The 21,766-nt window shown below is 41.3% G+C and overlaps 1 protein-coding gene across 1 annotated transcript in view; it reads left to right on the forward strand.

The window, feature by feature from the left end:
- The window catches only part of LOC126249214 (uncharacterized), a 255,126-nt gene that overhangs the window by 209,034 nt on the left and 24,326 nt on the right, over window positions 1–21,766 (forward strand). Inside the window, exon 11 of the mRNA XM_049950868.1 lies at window positions 16,453–16,539. Coding sequence (XP_049806825.1) covers window positions 16,453–16,539 — 87 coding nt within the window. The remainder of the gene's footprint in view (window positions 1–16,452; window positions 16,540–21,766) is intronic.

A 21,766-nucleotide genomic window follows, 5' to 3' on the forward strand; every position in this document is an offset into this window, starting at 1 on the left:
GTGGTGGTGGTGGTAGTGGTAGTGTCAGGTGATGTGGATATAGGGAGGGAGAGGGAGTGTGGGTGACTGCCTAGCAACTCAGAAGGAGGCAGTCGGTTTGCTGGCTAGGAATGAGGGAGGGAAGGATGGCAGGTACATGGACTGGACATATGATGTGAGGTTGTCAGAGCCGGTGGTGAGTGGCACATTCTAAAGGTGACATGGGGATGTGAATTGGGAGGGGATGATAGGACTGAAGGAAGGGAAACTATTGGGTGGAGGATGTGGGGCAGTAGGTTACTGGAGACAGAGGCCTTGACAGCCATCCAAATCCTTACCTCCATCGCCAACTTCTCTTAACTATACAGATGAGAGTTACCCTTATAACATGTCCTACACTCTCATAGTTGTTCTGGCCTCAGTCTCCCGTAACCCACTGTCCCTGTACCCTGCACCCAACAGTTTCCTCTTCCTCTGTCCTATCACCCCCTCCCAGTTCCTGTCCCAACATAACCTTTAGCTTGTGCCATTCCCCACTAGCTCCGACAACCATGCATCATGTGCCCAGCCCATTTACCTGCCACCCCACCCTCCCACATTCCTAACCAGCAAACTGGATGCTTCCCTCTGAGCTGCTAGCCACCCAATCCTAGTCCCAATCCCTCTCCCTGCCTCCCGCCACACACTATCTATACATACCTCACCCGACACTACCCCACATCAACCTACTTTTATAATTATTTTAAACTAGCTCAAAAAAAGATTTCTCAAAAAGCTAGCAAGTTTTTCCCCACCTTGATGACTCACCACTTCCACTTTTTGTTGAGTGGTCTCCTTTAGTCCAAAAGTATGTATGTCCTACCAGAACTTTCCACGACACAAAATCTCACAGACCACCATTTGTTTTGTCTTACTAGGTGACACAATAATTACTCAGATATTTCCTAAAAATATTTGATCGTGTGTATCTGTATATTTCAATAATTATAAACGACTTTTCCTGTCACAACAATCCATAAATGCTGCTTCCGGTGGTCGATCTTAGCAGGAACTAGTGGTTTCAATAGATTTTAACTTGATGTTATTCCTAAATATTTTCAACATTTCGCGGCCCTGTCAGTAACTGTATTAATATTAATTTTAATAATGAACAGCCTCAGTTGCACAGTTTACCTAGAAATTTACCTAGGTTTCAGTCGGGATAACCCAAACTTCTTCAGAATAACAGTATCTATCATTTGTCCATAGTGGACATCCTCAAGCTAAAGCTACAAATCCATAAATTATCATTAGAATGTGAAACTTATCTGACACTGCCTCAGCCCCACTTCTCGACCGCGATGTGGCAACCGCGTGTGCTGTACTGGAACTGTACAGCACTCATGGCTGACGCATCGCGGTTGCAAAGTGGGGCCGAGGCAGTACCAGGTAAGTTTTACATTCTGACGATAATTTATGGATTTGTAGTTTTAGCTTGACGATGTCCACTATGGACAAACGATAGATATTGTTATTCTGAAGAAGGTTGGGTTATCCCGACTGAAACCTAGATAAATTTCTAAGTAAACAGTGCAACTGAGGCTGTTCATTATTAAAATTAATATTAATAATGTTATTCCAACAACATTACAACTGCTACTCCTTTAATAGTTTCCCTACAGCAATTGCTAATAATTTTTGTTTGTTTAACACACAGATTCCTGTATGTACGTGGTGTTCAGACACATGTAATACTTAAACTTCTGTTGAAATTCTAGATCATATTAACAGATAAGATGTTCCTTAACTTTGTAGTCCTCCAACATTCTTATTCCTGACAGACAAGTTTCATTTGTTTGTGTTACTTCATTTGTCTGGACCTCTTGTAAAGCAGTCTGTCCAAACAAGATTTGTAGCATAAAAGAGTGTCTTACCACTCACAACTGTAATTACAGGAGTTCTACCATAGTGCCCCCTCCCCCATATTTTCTATTTTCACCTTTAATAACAGCTAATGTGTGTTTCACCACTGTTGTTAAGACAAAGTCCGTGTCTTGGGTATGATTATGTCGCTGCAGAAACTTGACAAAGCCTCATTTTTGTGAGAGTTTGCTGCACGTAGCAATATTAAGAGAACGAAAGCTACTACTCATAATATAGTGGAGGTGCTGAGTTGCAGATAGGCACAACAAAAAGATTTTCACACTTAAAGCTTTTGGTCGATGGCCTCTGTCAACAATAGACACACATACGTACGCACATGCACATGCACACGCAAGCGCGCCCACACACACACACACACACACACACACACACACACACACACACACACACACACACACACACACACACACACAACTTCAGTCTCAGGCAACTGAAACCACACTGTGAGCAGCAGCACCAGTGCATGATGGGAGTGACGACTGGGTGGCGGAAAGGAGGAGGCTGGGGCAGGGAGGGGAGGGAGAGGATAGTAGGGTGGGGATGGCAGACAATGAAGTGCTGCAGGTTGGGCGGCAGGCAGGGGAGAGGAGGGGAGGGGGGAGGAAGTAGCGGAAAAGCAGAGGCATAGAGAAAAATAAATAAAAAAAAGACTGCGTGTGGTGGTGGAATGACAGCTGTGTAGTGCTGGAATGGGAGCAGAACCTCTCCCCGGAGTCCATCTCTCTACTCACCCCTACCACTCTCCGCACTCCTACCTTCTACATGCTTCCTAAAGTCCCTACACCTAACCACCCAGGATGCCCCATTGTGGTTGGTTAATGTGCCCCTACTGTGAGAATCTTTGCTCTTGTAGACCAACACCTTCAGGCTATTACCCGGAACCTACCCTCCTATATAAAAGATACCAACCATTTCCTCCGCCGACTCTCCGCAGTTGCTGTCCCCTTACCACACGGTGCCCTGCTCGTCACTGTTGATGCCACCTCCCTGTACACTAGCATTCCTAATGCCCGTGGCCTTACTGCTATTGAACTCTACCTTTCCCAATGCCCAACAGATTCCAAACCAACCATCTCCTTCCTAGTAGCCATGACCAACTATATCCTCACCCACAGTTACTTCTCCTTTGAAGGCATTACCTACAAACAAATCCGGGGTACGGCTATGGACACCCACATGGCACCATCGTATGCCAGCCTATTCATGGGCCATCTAGAGGAATCTCTCCTAAACACCCAGAATCCTAAACCCCTCAGCTGGTTCAGATTCATTGATGACATCTTTGCTATCTGGATTGAAGATGAGGACACCTTATTCACATTCATCCAGAACCTCAACTACTTCTCCCCCATTTGCTTCACCTGGTCCTACTCAATCCAACAAGCCACCTTCCTAGATGTTGAATTTCACCTCGAAGATGGCTACATCAGTACTTCCATCCATATCAAACCTACAATCACCAGCAATACCTCCACTTCGACAGCCTCCACACCAAGAAGTCCCTTCCGCACAACCTAGCCACCCATGGTCGTCGCATCTGCAGTGACGAGCAGTCCCTCTTGAAATATACCAAGGGTCTCACTGAAGCCTTCGCTGACCATAATTATCCTCCCAACCTTGTACAAAAACTAATCTCTCGTGCCTTATCTTTCCAGTCTCCCACCACCTCTCAAAAGCCCAACCGTCCAGCCACAGAGGAGCATTCCCCTTGTAACTCGGTACCTCCCACGACTGGAGCAACTGAAATACATTCTCTTCCAGGGTTTTGATTACCTCTCATTGTGCCCTGAAATGAGAAATGTCCTGCCCACTATCCTTCCCACCCCTCCCATAGGGGTATTCTGCCGCCCACCAAACCTACACAATATACTTGTCCATCCTTACACAACCCCTGCTCCCAATCCCTTACCTCATGGGTCATACCCCTGTAATAGGCCTAGATGCAAGACCTGTCCCATACATCCTCCCACCACCACCACCACCACCACCACCACCACCTCCAGTCCGATCACTAACATCACCTATCCCATCAAAGGCCTGTGAAACCAGTCATGTGGTCTACAAGCTAAGCTGCAACCACTATGCTGCATTCTATGTAGGCATGACAACCAACAAGCTGTCTGTCCGCATGAATGGCCACCGACAAACTGTGACCAAGAAACAACTGCACCACACACTGCCAAATATGATATCCTTCATTTCAATGACTGCTTCACAGCCTGTGCCGTATGGATCCTTCCCACCAACACCAGCTTTTCTGAACTGCGCACGTGGGATCTTCCCCTGCAATACATCCTACTTTCCTGTAACCCTCCTGGCCTCAACCTTTGTTAGCCACTGTCCTCACTCATCCAGCCCCTTCCCTGCTCCTGTTCCAGCACTACACAGCTGTCAATCCCCCAGCACACCCAGTCTTTTTTTCTCTCTTTTTTTAATTTATTTTATTGTTTTATTCATTTCTCTCTGTGTCTCCTTTTCCACTACTTCCCCCCCTTCCCCTCCCCCCCTCCCTGCCCACCGCCCAACCTGCAGCAGTTCACTGCCTGCCATCCCCACCATACTATCCCTCCACCTCCCTGCTCCACCCACCTCCTTTCCCCCACCCAGCTGCCACTCCCATCATGCACTGGTGCTGCTACTCGCAGTGTGGTTTCAGCTGCGTGAGACTGCAGTTGTTTGTGCTTGTGTGTGTGTGTGTGTGTGTGTGTGTGTGTGTGTGTGTGTGTTTTGTTGACAAAGGCCATTGGCCGAAAGCTTTAAGTGTGAAAATCTTTTTGTTGTGCCTATCTGTGATGCAGCATTATATATGGTGAGTAGCAACTTTCCTTCTCATAATATTGTTACATTCCATTCTGGATTTTCCATTGTTTGCTTGCTGCACGTTGCTTATCCAAGTCATTCTTTATACTATATTCTCTGTGTTTAGCCAGACTGTTGTCTGCCCCAACAATTGCCATACCTGGTCATAACTGAAATTCCTAGACAGTGCTTAAATATCCTCTATTACCTGGATAAGGCTAGAACAATGGCTTGTTATGTTTGTGACCTGGTACCCTGATCATACTTTCTCCTGTAGCTGTTGGCTTACACTTCCGCCATGACTGCTACGAGCAACAAGATCTTTCATTTTCTACTGAACTCAGTTTTTGATGTGTGTCTGAAATTTTTATTAATTTTTCTATCCTATGCTGCGTAGGTAAAAAACAGTTTATGATCACTCTCACCAGCAGTAACACAGAGACAGGTGGTACAAACAGACGATTTCTGAAGTTAATGACAGTGGAGTCCATGAAGTGAACAGCTAACGAAAGACAAGTCCAGAGTGTAGCAAAGTTATCTTAAGAATATGTAGTGTCGGCCGGAGTGGCCGTGCGGTTCTAGGCGCTACAGTCTGGAGCCGAGCGACTGCTACGGTTGCAGGTTCGAATCCTGCCTCGGGCATGGATGTGTGTGATGTCCTTAGGTTAGTTAGGTTTAATTAGTTCTAAGTTCTAGGCGACTGATGACCTCAGAAGTTAAGTCGCATAGTGCTCAGAGCCATTTGAACCATTTTTGAATATGTAGTAGTCCAGGGATCAATCCAAATCACAGACGTAATACAGGCAAGGTCAAAACACTACTTATCAGCCTGTTCAGTGGTGCACAACTAAAGTCTTCAAAGACTAGCAAGAGCTGAGCTGCAGAGTTTACTGCTAACTTGTCAGTGGCCAGTTCCACACAAGGCACTGACAGTGGCGACATTTTGCATGGGAGCAAATTGTGCTCGGATTATGTAGCTCGAGTATCTTTTTACGAGTTATCCCTGTTCACACTCAGGTGGGGAATCCAAATCACTATCGGATACTAAATTAATTGTCTTCTCCACCCTATTAACTTACAGCTGTACGAGGTTCCTACCCTTCCAACAGGCAACAGACTAAATCTGTTATTTAGCTCAACAATAACAGAACTATTAGAAATACTGTTGTTATGCCACTTTCTTGTTACATTTTCCCATATCCCCACTTTCTTTCATTCATTCTTTCTTTTTTATTTTTAACACAACTTCTCTCATTTGCTTTGCTGTTAATAAGTTGATATGTTGAAAATAAACCCAATTCTTTTGCAAAAGAAAAAAAAATAGTAACATTCATATCTGCAAATTTCCATTTATTTGAATATGTGTAAGTGGGAAGATTTGGATGGTTGCCAATTGTTACTTTGAACATAGTGTTATTAAACTTCCTATCAGCATGCATGCACACACCCCCTTTTCCCCTTTATATACAGGGTAAAGAAAAAATGCTGCCCTTGGAGGTCAGCATGTGATTCATCATGCAGAGTCCAGACAAAAGTTTATCTGGCAAAATCAGATTGGGTTCATTTTGAAAACCAGGGTATGAAAGCGAGGAGCTGTCAACACTGTCACATTGTGTAGCACAGCGGAATGTGCAGAGGAACGTGTATCAACTGCTGTACCGTACCAGCAGTTGTATCTCACTGAATAGACTGCTGGGACATCAAACACACATCCACTATGGAGCTTTGGTTTGAATCCTCGTCAGGTTCCTTTTTATTTTTTTAGATGTCCGTTCCCTAGTTCTCGTCATTTATAAGCAGGACATCATTTTGTCACATGACAATGGGATCCATTAAACTGCATGCATATGTCTACTAACACTCAGTGCACAACCATAACTGGTTATGTCAAGTTCATGCTGGACAGCTTCTGATGGAGTACATAAATGATGAATATGTCAATATGCTTTTGGTGCTAGGTGCATCGGATAACCAAGCTGCTGCTGCTGCTGCTTCTTGTGTGTATGCTGCATTACCCTCAAAGGCACCAGCCCACTAAGAGTGTTTTCTGCCACCTGAAGCTACACGTATGGGAAACTGGTAACATTTGCCCACAAGTGATGGACAGAGGTCATCCAAGGACTAGACGTACTCCACAAACAGAGAACGTGACTCTTGAAACTGTTCCCCACTCACTTCAGTGAAGTACCTGTGTTATTGCAAGGCACTTAAAGGTATCTCAAAAACTGGTTTTTGAAGTGGTGCAAGATGAAGAACTGCATCCGTATCATTACATATATGAACATTCCATAACTAACGTGAGAAGTACTGACGAATCTACTTTCACTAGTGAAGGTATGTTCAACCTACTCAACAGCCATTATTGGTCAGAACTCAACCCACATCATCGTTGAAACTTTGGCATAGACCTGTGAACTGGAATTATGGGAGTAGTGCAATTGGGCCCTGACGTATTCCCAGACAAGTTTAATACATGCCTGTATCGTCTGTTTCTTTGAATGCTTTGCCAGATGCATTAGAAAATGTTCCACTTGGTGTTCGGTGACAGCTATGGTTCCAGCATGGTGGTGCACTGCCACACTTCAAAATGACTGTGCATAGCTATTTAAATGAAGTGTTTCCAGGGAAATGGATTGGTCGTGGTGGTCCAATGTTCTGGGCTGTGTGTTCCCCAGACCTTCACAATCCACCAGATTTTTGTTTGTGGGGACACTTACCGGAACAAGTTTATAGTCTTCCACCCACGGATGTACACGACCTAATAGCTTGTGTGTCTGCTGCTTTGGCAGTGGTGGATGCAGGTGTGTTGTGTAGGGTCCAGCAAAGTATGAACCAGTGAGTGGCGAAGTTTTTGCAAATACAAGGTGGTCGCTTTGAACAACTGTATTGTGGGAGTGTAAATTGGATAATTTAACTTGTGTGGGGCGGGCGGGGGGAGGGGGGGGGGGGGAAGCTCAGTGTGAACACAACTCGGACATTGGCGCATCTGCGTATCATTGCCCATGACATTGCCTCATCTCACTGAGCTAATGGGGCTACTCCGGCACAGGACAGAGTTCGTGCTACCTATTCTTAGCCCATTGCAGGCAGTTATAGCATTGTGAGAGCCTCATTTTTTAAATCTGTTAAACCTGTTGGTGAGACTAGGTTTTGATAGATAAGTCTTGAATTAGGATGGATAATTCCATGCTGACTGCCAAGTGTGACTTTTTTCTTTACCTTGTATATGGGCCAACTACAGACCACATGTCAATTTTAGTTCCTTAATTTCTTCCAGGACCCTTTCATCTGTTCACTATGTTCTTTCTTCCTGTCTTTTGACCACTTCAGACCAGTTTTTTCCCATTCTCCTACCTTCAAATCCTTCCGTATTCAATAATTTTTCCGTAAACACTTCTGTCAGTTGTTTCATTTGCATTATTTTTTTCTAAATCATTTTTCACTTCATGGATCCAACTTGTTGGCGACTTCGTATCCCCAAATATTTGAAGATCTTTTTGGTTAACTACTGTCTCACATTTAATATAAATGTCCAAAAAATAACATTCATTATTGTTGTAACACACAATACTAAGAATGCCAATAATAATGCAGTCACTTTAATACTGACACCAGAACATGTTCATACATTGCCTTATAACATGGCCTAGTCTGTGCCAATAAGACATACAGTGTTCTGTGAGCGGAGTGAAGTTAACAGGAGCATAAAGTGTTACAGATTGAGAATGAAGCCATTCTGCTCTAAGGTTATATAGAATGACACACGATGTTTCCACATAGTGGCACTGGGTGGCAACTGTTCAAGGCGCTCTTGGTGCACAGCTGTCTGATATCTGAATGTGCAGCCTCCTGATGGTCGAGCTTAGCTGCTGTGCACCAGGGTGGCTACTTGAAGAACATGTGATGAGACAGTGCCTCGTGTCTTGCTGACTTAACAGACTGTGAGGTGCAAGTGTAATTGAGGTAGTAACAGCGAGTTACCACAGTCCTCCTTTTGTTGAGATGACTATAGGCTGGTGCCACCCCAGTGTCCCTTTTCTGTAGCATGGGACAGTACTTGGCGCTCAGCAAGGCAACATCCATGTCCTATGCGGTGCCACTGGTTGATGCTGTCTGTGTGGCAAAGAGCTCCCTGTCAGCCTGCACTTGAGAGGAACACCGAAAATGACCAGTCAGTGATAGCATTGCTGCGGGCTGATGCCTGTGGTTGAAACCCTGGCGACTGGTTGTAGCAATGCCAGAACTGAATCCATGAATATGTCATACGGTTTGGGGGCGGGAGATGGATCTGGCTGAAGCAGCACCTGCTGTGTATGCAGCGTCTACAGCTGCTGTGCAGGAAGATCCACACCCAGATCCTGATGTACTCAAAGAGGACTGGAAACAAGAACAGAGGAGCACTTCTAAGGTTGTGACGGCTCAGGCCACAGTGAATAACATTGCTGATGATTGGCCTGCTAATGTGCACAATTAGTACAAGTAGTGATTAAATGTTAAATTTCACAATCGATCCTGGACCAGTATATATAGGGTGGCGCATGAAATGTGTTACCATTTTCTTTTTGAATATAAACTTTATTGTCAATACAATCTGAAAGGAACATACACTACAATGAAGAGCAGTCCATGGAGATTCATTCTAACTCGGCACATGCTCAATATGTCCACCATTTCGTTTCCTAACTTTCTTCAAACGAACACTGAAGTTAGTGATTACCCTACGGCACATGTCTTCCGTAATTTCACTGCAAGCTTGAAGAATAAGTCTTCTGAGCTCCATTAAATCACGTGGACATTTCGGGAAATTTTTTCCTTTAGGTGCCTCCAAAGAAAAAAGTCACATGGATTGAGGTCTGGACTATTGGGGGGCCAATTTCATCTGTCATTGAAGCGACCTGGAAACCTGAGTGAAATGATCCGCATCTCGAAATGCTTGTGTAAGAACTCCAACACAGTGTTTGCAGTATGTGGCCTTGCTCCATCTTGCATGAACTACTGCGTTTTGAAGGGCAAGGCAGTAGCAAGAAGCTGTGGAATTTAATGGAGCTCAGAAGACTTATTCTTCAAGCTTGCAGTGAAATTACGGAAGACATGTGCCGTAGGGTAATCACTAACTTCAGTGTTCGTTTGAAGAAAGTTAGGAAACGAAATGGTGGACATATTGAGCATGTGCTGAGTTAGAATGAATCTCCATGGACTGCTCTTCATTGTAGTGTATGTTCCTTTCAGATTGTATTGACAATAAAGTTTATATTCAAAAACAAAATGGTAACACATTTCGTGCGCCACCCTATATATACTGGTCCAGGATCGATTGTGAAATTTAACATTTAATCACTACTTGTACTAAGTATGCACATTAGCAGGCCAATCATCAGCAATGTTATTCACTGTGGCCTGAGCCGTCACAACCTCAGAAGTGCTCCTCTGTTCTTGTTTCCAGTCCTCTTTGAGTACATCAGGATCTGGGTGTGGATCTTCCTGCACAGCAGCTGTAGACGCTGCATACACAGCAGGTGCTGCTTCAGCCAGATCCATCTCCCGCCCCCAAACCGTATGACATATTCATGGATTCAGTTCTGGCATTGCTACAACCAGTCGCCAGGGTTTCACCCACAGGCATCAGCTTATTCTTCAAGCTTGCAGTGAAATTACGGAAGACATGTGCCGTAGGGTAATCACTAACTTCAGTGTTTCTTTGAAGGAAGTTAGGAAACGAAATGGTGGACATATTGAGCATGTGCTGAGTTAGAACAAATCTCCATGGATGGCTCTTCATTGTAGTATATGTTCCTTTCAGATTGTATTGACAATAAAGTTTATATTCAAACACAAAATGGTAACACATTTCGTGCGCCACCCTGTATATGAAATAAATAAAGTACTTCATCGTGACTGAAATTGGGGTCTGGTCGCATTGGTAGGCACAAAAGAGCACCCATGTTGGAGTATTGAGCCGTGAGACAGAAATGAATCTCATAGCTACACCTACTAAGGAACAGAGCCTGACACTGGAGTGCATTGGCTGTCATATTTCGCAAGTGTGCCACTCTTTGTGATCAGTCACCAAGTGAAACTTAACACCATATAGAAACACATGAAACTTCTCGACAGCATAAATAGGGCCGCCGCCTCTATTCGGGAGTAATTCTGCTGTGCAGCGTTAAGCATCTTCGATGTAAAGGCAGTGGGCTATTCCAAACCATCTTCATTACATTGAGACAGTGTGGTTCCACACCATACTGTGATGTGTCTGTTGCAACCGCAAGCTGGTGCACCGGCTGGTAGGTGCCCAGACTCGGCGCAGAATGTAAACCATCTTCAAACACCCTGAATGCTTCTTTGCAGGCAGATGTCCACTCAAATGATGCACCTTGCTTAAGCAGTTGATTTAGAGGATAAGAAACTGAAGCTGTCTTTGCAAGGAACTTTTGATAATATTCAACTTTGCCTAAGGATGCTTGGCACTCCTTCACATAAGTAGGGTGCAGTAGGGCCACAATAGCCGCACTGTGACTGTCGGTTGGCTGTATGAGAAATAAAATGTCCCAACTATTCTGCAGAGGTCTGGAAGAAATTTGAATTATCTAAGTTGCTCTTGAGACCTGCATCACTCAAGGTCTGAAACAAAAGATGAGGATTGTGAAGATTGTCCTTCGTGGTGGGACTGGTAATGACAGTGTCAGCGATCTAATTGATACAACAAGGGATTTGTTGTGTAAGTTGCTCCAAATAACTTTGGAAAAATAGCTTGAATTCTAGCAATGCCAAAAACCAATGAATTGTACATATACAGGCGGTAAGGTGGTTTGACAATAAGAAGCTGACATGATTCTTTGTGTGGCAGCTGTAAATATGCTTCTGCTAAATGTAGCCCATGGGCAGCATAATATGGGTTCTGTGATGCCTAAAGCTATGTCTGCTTGATTCTTCCTTCACTTGAGCACAAAGTGCGAGTGATATGGACCTGTTATGAGAAAAACGAGGTCACACCATGGATTTGAGAGTGATATGTGCTCTGTAATTGATGTCTGTGCTGAGTCCTGGCGAGAAAGGTCAGAATATTCCTTGCACAAGTCGTCCAACTCTCGACAGGGCACAAGGTCATACACTAAATGAATGGAATCAGTGACCATAAATCAAAGTGCCCAAAAAGCTTCAAAGCCAAACAAATTTACTGTGAATACACTGTCTGCTACAAGAAATGTCACTGGCCGAACCATCACCTTGAGTATTGTCTCTGCTGTTAACTGTCCAAGAATAGGAATCTACTGTCTGTTTTAAGTGACAAGATGGCACGAAGTAGCATACAGCAGATGTGAACCAAGCTGTAGATAACCGTTAGAATTCAGAAGTGAGGCCGCTGCATCCATGGTCACTTGAAGGCATGAAGGAGGGATTCCATTGATGCGTACATTGATGAACAGTTTGTTTGAAACAATTGCAATGTTGTCACACACATGTCCAACAACATTAATGTCCATAGGCTGAGACGTGAGATGTACAGCGGAAGCTGACTAAGCATTGCACACAGTCGCAATAAGACTTTTCTTATGACATAAACGACACAATGCCAAATTCTGTGTACAAGTGGCCCAGTTGTGTTGAACAAAACAAGGATGGTAGGAATTTGCTAGAACTTTTTCGCAATGGTCGTGTTTACGTGGAGCATGGCAGTCAAGCACATTCCCTGCTGCGATCTCTGCTTTTGAAGTTGTATGTGAATACACCAATTGCTGTCCGAGTGGACGATGACTATGTCTGCCCAAGAATCTAATTGATGGCCCAGGGCACAGGGAACTTCAAATGCTTGGGCTATCTTGAGTACTTTTCTAAAGAGGGATCTTCAAACTGTAACACCTTTTGGCATGATAGCATTCCTAACCATTGTGTATGCATAAGGTTCTTGAGATTGAGCAGTAACAAAAGACACTTGTGATGATAATACTTCACTATCATGGAAATCACATGGGTATGTATGTTTGCAATAATAGGAAATGACACAGTTTGTGAAACGAAAGATGCAGGATCCTGGGGGGGGGGGGCTGATTTCCCTACAGGTGATTCATGTGTGGGTAGATCCATGACTGAGAGAGAGCTTTAATTGCGTTGGCATCTTGCCTTGAAGGCCACAAAGTGTTGCCCTACATGTTTTTTATATGATTCCCGGTCTTTTTCATAGGTGGGGAATATAGCCGGGTGGGCCGGCAAAATTTGAATCCTCGTGAACAGGCCCATCGAACCCCTGTCCAGCATGACTGTGTTCCTGTTATTGCATTTCCAAATACTGTGGTTGTTAAATTGCTGCTGTAGTAAACTCTGTAGGACGACCTGCGAGGATGCGCATGTTGCAAGAGACATGTTAAGAATGAACTTTACTTGTTGCCATTTGTGTTGTAAGAAACGATAGTAAGAATGTCGCTAAGAATTCAATCACTGTAATGCTGGCACTGAGAACACATTCTGTACATCATCCTTTTACATAGCAGAGTCAATGCCAAAAAGACATACAGTGTTCTGTGAGGAGAGTGAAGTTGACAAGAGCCTAAACCATTACGGAATGAGAATGAAATCACTCCACTCTGGAGTTACATAAAATGATGTGATGATACTGGGTGGCAGCTGTGCAAGCTGCTCTTGATGCACAGCTGACAGCACTGCTGAGTATGCTGTCTCATGGCTGCCAAAGTTAGCCGCCGTGCGCCAGCACGGGCTAATTGAATAATGTGTGACAGGTCAGTGCCTCACATCCTGCTAACTTAACAGAGGGCAAGGTACCAGTGCGATCAAGGTGGTAACCGTGGGTTACCACAATTAATTCTGCTATGTTTTCTACATTTTGATAAATTTCATCATCACTACATAATTTCCAACCTCCCATAGCCTTTTTAGTATTTTTAATCTATCTAAATTATACTTTAATGCTTGACATTCGCTTGCATACAGATATTTTGGCTTCACTGCTGTGTTGTAATGACTTTTTTTCTGTAAACGTTTTTAATTATACCATATGCCCTTCCCATTTTGCGTATCCTTTCCTCCATAGCATCTATTTCAGACCATTTTCCTGTAATATCTCTTCTAGATATTTAATTTTTTCAAGTTGGCCAATATCTTTCCAGAAATTTCAGTTCATTTTTAATGTATGTAAGAAAATGTTTTTCTGCAGAAATTCTTAAGTGAGTCCTAGCGGATTTTTCTTTTAAAGGATTAATTTGTGGTACTGCAGATGTCACATTTTCAGACAGTGTAGCAGTCATCTGCAAATGCAAGAAAATTTATTCCAGTATTTTTGTTTCCTGTTCTCAACCGTATTGGTGAAATCACATTTCATTTAGTTTTTCTTCCAAATTCTCACTTTTTTTTTCTATCTTGGAACAAAAAAGAATCGGGGATAGACTATCACCTTGCTGTGCACCTGTGTTTATTTCAAAGGGTCAAATTTGACTTTAAATAATGTGTCTGTAGGTGTTTCATAAATTAGATCTGTTAATTTAGACTTTGCACCAAATTCTCATATTGTTTTATCTGTAGTCTGTCTGTCAATAGAATCAGAGGTCTTTTGAAATCAGCAGACATTGCTACAATACCTTTTGTATTCAGTAATCTGTGAAAAATGATTACATTCAGATTAAACATTTGTTGTGGACATCATCTGCCCATCCTAAAACTACCGCGATATTCGCATGTCCATTGTTGTTTATATTCTGCCTAATAAAATTTGGAAAATATTTGATGTACAACTGGTATCATATAAATTTCATTGCAGTAGTTAATATTCTTGTTTATTGCCTTTATTATGCAGTGGATGTATTAAGGCTACTTTCCACTCAACAGTAATTTTTTCTGTTTTCCAGATTTCCTCAAAGATTAATACTTGCTCATTTTTTATTTTTGGTAGAGAAAATTTCTACTGTAACAGAGTCTTCTCCACAAGCTTGATTTATTTTTAAGGTTTTAATTACTTCTTTAGTTTCTTTTATTGTTGGAGGTAAATCATAATCTTCTAGATTTTCATGAGTGTTTGAGAATTTCAGCTTGTGGGTTGGTCCTGGACCTTTAAGAAACTGATAAAAATATTTTACTGATATTTTACAGTTTTCGTTGTTACTTAGGCCAAGTCTGCCATTTTCATTTATGGAAACTTAAGGTTTGGTATCTTTTCAGTCTATCCTTAAATGTCTTATAAAAATGATTGATATTATTTTTTGAAAAGTTTTCCTCACTTTCAGCAAGTATCCTCTTTTCAAAAACTCTTTTAGTTCTTCTAATTATATTTGCTGTTGCTTTTCTTTGCTATTTAAATTGGTCTGTCTGTTCATGTTTCTTGAAAATACTAATTTTTCCCATATTAAGTCCTCTCATTTAAAGCTTATTCATGTGTGTCATTCCACCATATTTTATTTTTGAGTGGCCCAAATGTTTTCTGTGCAGTATTAATTTCCTTAGATAATCTGGCCATTTGTCACCTTTAGGTATTTGAAATTTGTCTTGATATTTTTGGCTTTATTATTTTGTTGTTATATGTATGTCTGTATTGTATTAAGAGTTTAACCTTAATTTTAGAGGGATAGAGGTCAGAATCAAATTTACCATTTCTTATAACATTCACATTCATAATTTCTTTAGAACTTTTTTGAGAGACAGCTATATGATCTAAGTGAAATTCTCCCAACATTGGGTTTGGAGATATCCATGATTTGGCTGTTCTTGGGAGCTTCGTGAAGGAGGTCAACATTAGCTTCGCGTGAGAATTTTGACTTTGACTAATCAATCTCGTACTATTTTTGTTGGTTCTTTTGTGGGTAGGGTAATGCTCTTCTGTGTTCCTAAATTTGTTTTCTCTGCCTATTTAACCTTTGAAATCACTCCAAAGCAATATGATGTTCAGGTTTGGTACTTTCTATATCTCAATTCTAAAAGATCCAAGAATTCTTCTGTTTTGCCATGTTGAGCAAGATTAGACAAATATGGTGTCACATCAGTAACATGTTGTGAAGGAGAATGAAAGTGTATGTCTTTCACTGAAGTGAAGAACTTCCCTGCAGTGTGCATCTAATTTTTCTGTTGCTACAGTATTTTTGGATAAAAATGCATAGATATTAATTGCCAAACAGGTGAAATAGCTAAGTAATTATTTGACCAAGCAGCAACAGAAAACACACACACACACACACACACACACACACACACACACACACACACACACACACAAAAGAAGGTTATAATTAGGCAAGCTTTCGGAGCCACTGTCTCCTCCTTCAGGCAGAAGGCTTGAAGGGGAAGGAAGAAGGGTGAAGGAAGACCGGAGAGGTCTAGGAAAACAGGTAGATTTCAGGAAAGTCATCCAGAACCATGGGTCAGAGGAGACTTACCAGACAAGATTTGAAGACCCTGGGTTTTCAAATCTTGTCCAGTGCAGTCACCAACAATCAGTCTTTCCCTCTCATCCCATTCAGTAAGTCCATCCTGACTTGCGGTTCTGGGTGACTTTCCTGAAATCTACCCTTTTCCTAGATCTCTCCAGTCCTTTCCCTTCACCACTCTTCCTTCCCTTCAATCCTTCTGGTTGAAGGAGGAGCCACTGGCTCTGAAAGCTTGCCTAATTATAACCTCCTTTTATGTGTGTGTTCTGCCGTGCTGCTTGGTGAGTAGATTTTTTATCTATCCTATTGTATTATATTGTCAAAAATTTATTGTCCTCATTGTTATAAGTAATTAATGAGTAAATAGCTGTTGTTTCTATTTCAGGTATCACAAGATTGCAGTACTCCCTGCAAGTCCAAGAAAATAATCCTTCCTCCAGTTACTTACACAAGTTCATCAGCTGCTAAACTGGTAAGTTAGTTTCTCTTCATCCTGCCACCCCTGTCCCACGGACTTACCCCCTCCCCCCTTTAGATTCTGCTATGACTCTCCATTAACTGCAAATTTGATGCCTCTGATGTTTCATTATCTTAAATGGACACTTCGAAGAAATTAAGTTTTCATATGTTAGAAACTGTTAGCATAATTTTGAGAATGAGTTTGCAGTGAACATTCCACAATAATTTTTCTTTTTCTGCCTGCCCTATCTTTGGGATGATAAATCAAGATATGACAGTTTGAGTGTGTTTTAGAGCTTATAAATACTTTCGAACCAAATTAATGCGCAAATTAAATTGTGATGAAAGGAACATCTTTTGTTACTTACTGCGCTGTCTCTTAGGAGTATTTATTACAAGGTAGATGGAATGTGATAGACAAAAAGTAGCCCACTTACTACAATACAGAGGAGGATAAGATTCCTTCGACTTTAAATGGAAACATTACAAATAGACCTCAAAAAGATGTGAATACTTCCCTTGTGTGAAACAATGTGTTACCACAAGTGAGAGTGCGAGTAAGCAGAAATTTCACTGATGTTTCACCCATTCCTTGAGAATATGTGCTGGTGATGGCAGAGTTTCTTACTTAGAGAATAGATCTGTGTATGTGACTTTTTGGAACATAGTAAATCTTGTAACATTTCGGAACACAGGCTGTACAAGGGTTGGACAAAAATATGGAAACACTATGAGAAATGCATGCTTGAACATAAATACTGATGCTAGTGGATCCTGCAGTTCGCACTGTCGTATTTGACCAAGAACAGGTCCTGTGCTATGTCCTCAATACGTTGTTGGTGCCAGAACAATAGGACAGCAGCTGAAAAAGTCACTGCAGAATTCGATGCCACACTCACGAATCCTGCCAGCACCAAAACAACATGAAGAGAGCTTCATAAGCTGGGAATTTCAGAGCGATCTGTAATTCTGAAATCACATATCAGTGATGCAAATGCCTGTAATGGGAAAATTGGTGCCAGAACCATAAAAACTGGAGTATTGAGTAACGTGAGAAACTTATTTGATTACATGGGTCTTGTTTCAGACTGTTAGCAACTTCTGTTTGAGTTTACGTTCCAGCAGAGAAACATGCCGGAGGTTCGATGATTTGGGCAGCCATATTTTGGTATCACAAGATCCCCATGCTTACTGTGGAATTTTGCAGTATTGCCAAGAATTATGTGACCATTTTGGCTGTTCAGGTCCATCCCTTGGTAAAATATTAGTTGTTCCCTGGTGGTGATGCTGTGTTTCGAGATGACTGGACTTCTGTTCACACAGCTCACATTGTCCAGGATTGGTTTTGTGAGCACAAGGATGAATTATTGCATCTCATGTAGCCATCTCAGTCATCATATCTCTGTATTATTGAGACTTTGTGGTCTTCTTTGTAGAGAAGGGTGCACGATGGCTATTCACCTCCAGCGTTACCTAAACTTGCGACTATTTTACATGAAGAAGGGTTTAGTATTCCCATGAAAATGATACAGAACCTGTATTGAGCCATTGCGAGATGACTGGAAGCTGTTTTCCTGCACCTTATTAGGCATAGAAACATATCTGCTTGTGCGAGCTGGGTTGCACTCATTCCTGTGCACTGAGCAACTGGACAGCTCACGGCGAGTAATGGTGAGGAAAGAGAAGGGAACGAAAAGGGAGGTGAAGAGTAAAAGGAATCAAAATCAGACCAAAGCAGCGTGGCATAAGAAACTGTTGTCAGTGAATCAATTGTATGGCTGCTCATGTCAGTTCTGCAGAGATGTCGTTCTTTGCTTTGGCTATTTAATATCTTTCAACGGAAATTGATTATCTGAGACTTGCATTGGTGATAAATGACAATGGGTGAAACTCTCATTTCTTTCAATTGATGAATCTATGAACATGGGGCAATTAAGTATAAAACATGAGAGTTCTTAAGACTGCTGCTGTCTTATGATGAATGTCATTTTTGGACTAAGTTTAAATTGACTTAATCTTGTATTTTGTGACTCCTTTATTCACACGTTAAACAAAAATGCTGGATGTCAGTGACTTCTACGTATTTTGCTTTTCACTAAGACATTACTTCGAGCACCACTAATTTGAAGATAAGCTTTTAAGTTCCAGTCTGGAATTGCGCTTTTGTGAGTAGATTTCATTCTTTTCACTGTGGAAAAATGTTGCTTGCACAAGTATGCAGTTCTAAAAGATTTATTCTACTATGAAATTTATCACGCAACTGCCTGCCTTGCTGTACATCTATAATTTAGAACTGTTGCAAGCCATCCTGCACTGACGTCTTGTAAATTGATTTTGGTGTGCGTGATCTTGTCTCTGAAGTTCCTAACCAGGTTCATCGATTTACAGAGAGCTACTCTCCACTTTAAGCTCTGCACCATTATGTATAAATATATACTGTTGCTTCTAACGCTACAGCAAATGCAACACATGGACATTCCTTTGAAGACAGCACACAGTTTGCACTTCCACTGTGGTGGATGATTATGTCTGACCGGCACCTTTTACCGTGAGCATTCACTACCCAGGTGACAAGCGAGTGTGAGCACTCGTGCTTGATTAGCTGCCTCCTGAACAGGCCTGTTGTAGACTGTGTAGCACTATTCTTCTGTCTTCCATCAAGTAAAAAAGTTAAATCTCTACTAGACAATGTTATTGTTCAACACATACAAATTATCGTAATTTTTTCTGTTTTCCATCTTTCCCTTAGTTGCTTTAAATTCATGGATGTATGTACTGTCTATGCAACTAATTGAGGCATTTTTTTTTGGTTGCCATATGTGTTTCACTTCTTTTATTTGGGAAACATCATCAGTGGCCTGTAATACATGTTTCCTTTTATATATACTATGAACATATTATGTGGTAGATATAATATGCTCCTATATTACATTTTGTTGTGTCTTTCTCCTGTTTGTAGGTTAAAATCAACTTTTGTAGCACAAAGTTTGTTATGTGAATTTATCGTTCGGTGTTACTCATGATTTCCAGCACGATTAACTTGTGTGTGCTCCTAGAGATGTATTTGTTAGTTTCCATACACTAGCTGGCTGATTCCTGGCATTCCTTCACCCACATTCGTCACATTGCATATATTACTTGGACTTTCAATTTTTTGTGGTCAACATGTGTGTTTTCGGTGTGTAGCATTGCCAACTGTTGCTGTGTGTTTGTCTGTCATTTGTTTGTGTTGTGTTGTGGTTTGATATTTTTAATTTGTTTTTTGATTTAGTGTGTGTGGGGGGGGGGGGGCGAGAGAGAGAGAGAGAGAGAGAGAGAGAGAGAGTCAGAGAGAGAGAGAGAGAGAGAGAGAGAGAGAGAGAGAGAGAGAGAGAGAGAGAGCGCGAGGGGGGGGGGGGAGAGAGAGAGAGAGAGAGAGAGAGAGAGAAAGAGAAGTGGGAAGGTGATTTTTTAACTATTTATCCTGGTTACATTTCGGTTTGTTATTGGTTTGGTGGTTAGCATTATCAGAGAGTTATTGGTTATATAGATATGGTTGTTGAGTACCTTCTTTTCCATTGCAATGGCTCTTTGTTAAAGTTTTCTTGCGATGTCAGGAGCTCTTTGTTGTGATTATTCACTCTGATAACTTTCATGTCACATTCCATGTTGGATGGTTCATGTCCATGTTTTATCAGGTGTTTGGCAAAGGTAGAAAGGCTATTTTCATAGTTCCAACTTCTTATATGTTCTTTACATCTAGATTTGAAATTCCAGCTTGTCATCCCCAGATATACTATTTTGCATTCTTGGCACTCTACCTGGTATGTACCTGCTCCTTGGTATTTATCTGGTTTGTCTGTTGTTTGTAAATGTGATTGGAGTTTGTTTCTTGTTCTGTAAGCTATGTGTAATCCCTGTTTCTTTAGTATATTTGCTATCTTGTGTGTTGCTTTGTGTTTGTATGTAAGACTGTACCATTTTTTTCTGTTATTCACGTCATGAGTGTTATTGTTTTGTGTTTCCGTGTGTGCTGTAGTGTCTGTGGGGTTCTTTGGTGTTTGTGTTCTCTGCTTGTTTTGATTTTTCTTTAGCTGAATTTTAATTTTTTGGTTTCGTTTTTGTACTATATGGGGGTTGTAACCATTGTTTGTGGCTATGGGTTGACTGTTTGTAATTCTTTTTCATAGTTTTCTTTGCTGAGTCGGTTGTTATTTAGTCTGTTTAACATGTGTCGTAGGACCGCTAATTTTTGATTTTGCAGATGATTGGATAAACCACGTATAATTACATCTGTAGCTATTGGCTTTCTGAAGATGTCAAATTTGTGTTTATTATTTCTCTTTATTGTTATATCCAAGAAATGTATTTTCTTTTGTGTTTCTTTTTCCATGACGAATTGATTATTTTTATGTATGTTGTTTATATCTTTATGAAGTTTATCAATTTTCTCTGTTGGTTCATCTACCATACAGATCATGTGGTCTACATATCTGTACCAGTAAACAATTTTGTATCCTTTCTTTGTGATGACTGTATCAAAGATCATGTTTCTATGTGGCTGATGAATATGAATCTTCTTTTAAGTAAAATTCCTTTTCAAATTGGAAGTAATATTGGGATGTGATTGCTTTGAGGGTTTTAGTTATTTCATTAATATTGTCTGTGTGTAGTCTGTTCTATGTCAGTAACTTTTCTTCAATTAGTTTTATTGTGCCTGCAGTGCGTATTGAGGTGTACATGTTCTTTATGTCAAGAGAGATGAGCGACACTGTTTGTGAGATATGTGAGTCTTTTATTTGTGTTACGAGTTCATTTGTGTTTTTGATTGTTCTGCTGTTTTTCATTTCAAAATGTTGCATTATGATTTTGTGTATGTGTTTTGCCACATGGTATAATGGTGAATTCATGAAATTAATAACAGCCCTCAATGGGATGTAGGGTTTGTGGACCTTGGGTTGGCTTCTGAGTGTTGGTGCTTTTCTGGTTCTTCTGTGTGATGTGTTGTTTTTACTTATCTGTGAGTATGTGTCTGATGTCTTTGAGGCTGTTTTTTTATGTATGTCTGGAAGTGTGCTGTTGGATCAGATTTCAGTTTTGTGATATTGTTAGAGGAGATGAAATCTTAAACATTTTCTATATATTGTTCTTTATTGATCAGTACTGTGCTGTTCCCTTTATCAGCTCTTGTGACTATGATCTTAGCTTGTAGTTTTTCTTTTAATTTCTTGGTGGTGTTTTCTTCTGTTTGAAGTTTTGTT

This window comes from Schistocerca nitens, chromosome 3 (assembly GCF_023898315.1).
Source record: "Schistocerca nitens isolate TAMUIC-IGC-003100 chromosome 3, iqSchNite1.1, whole genome shotgun sequence".
Classification (NCBI taxonomy): Eukaryota; Metazoa; Arthropoda; class Insecta; order Orthoptera; family Acrididae; genus Schistocerca; species Schistocerca nitens.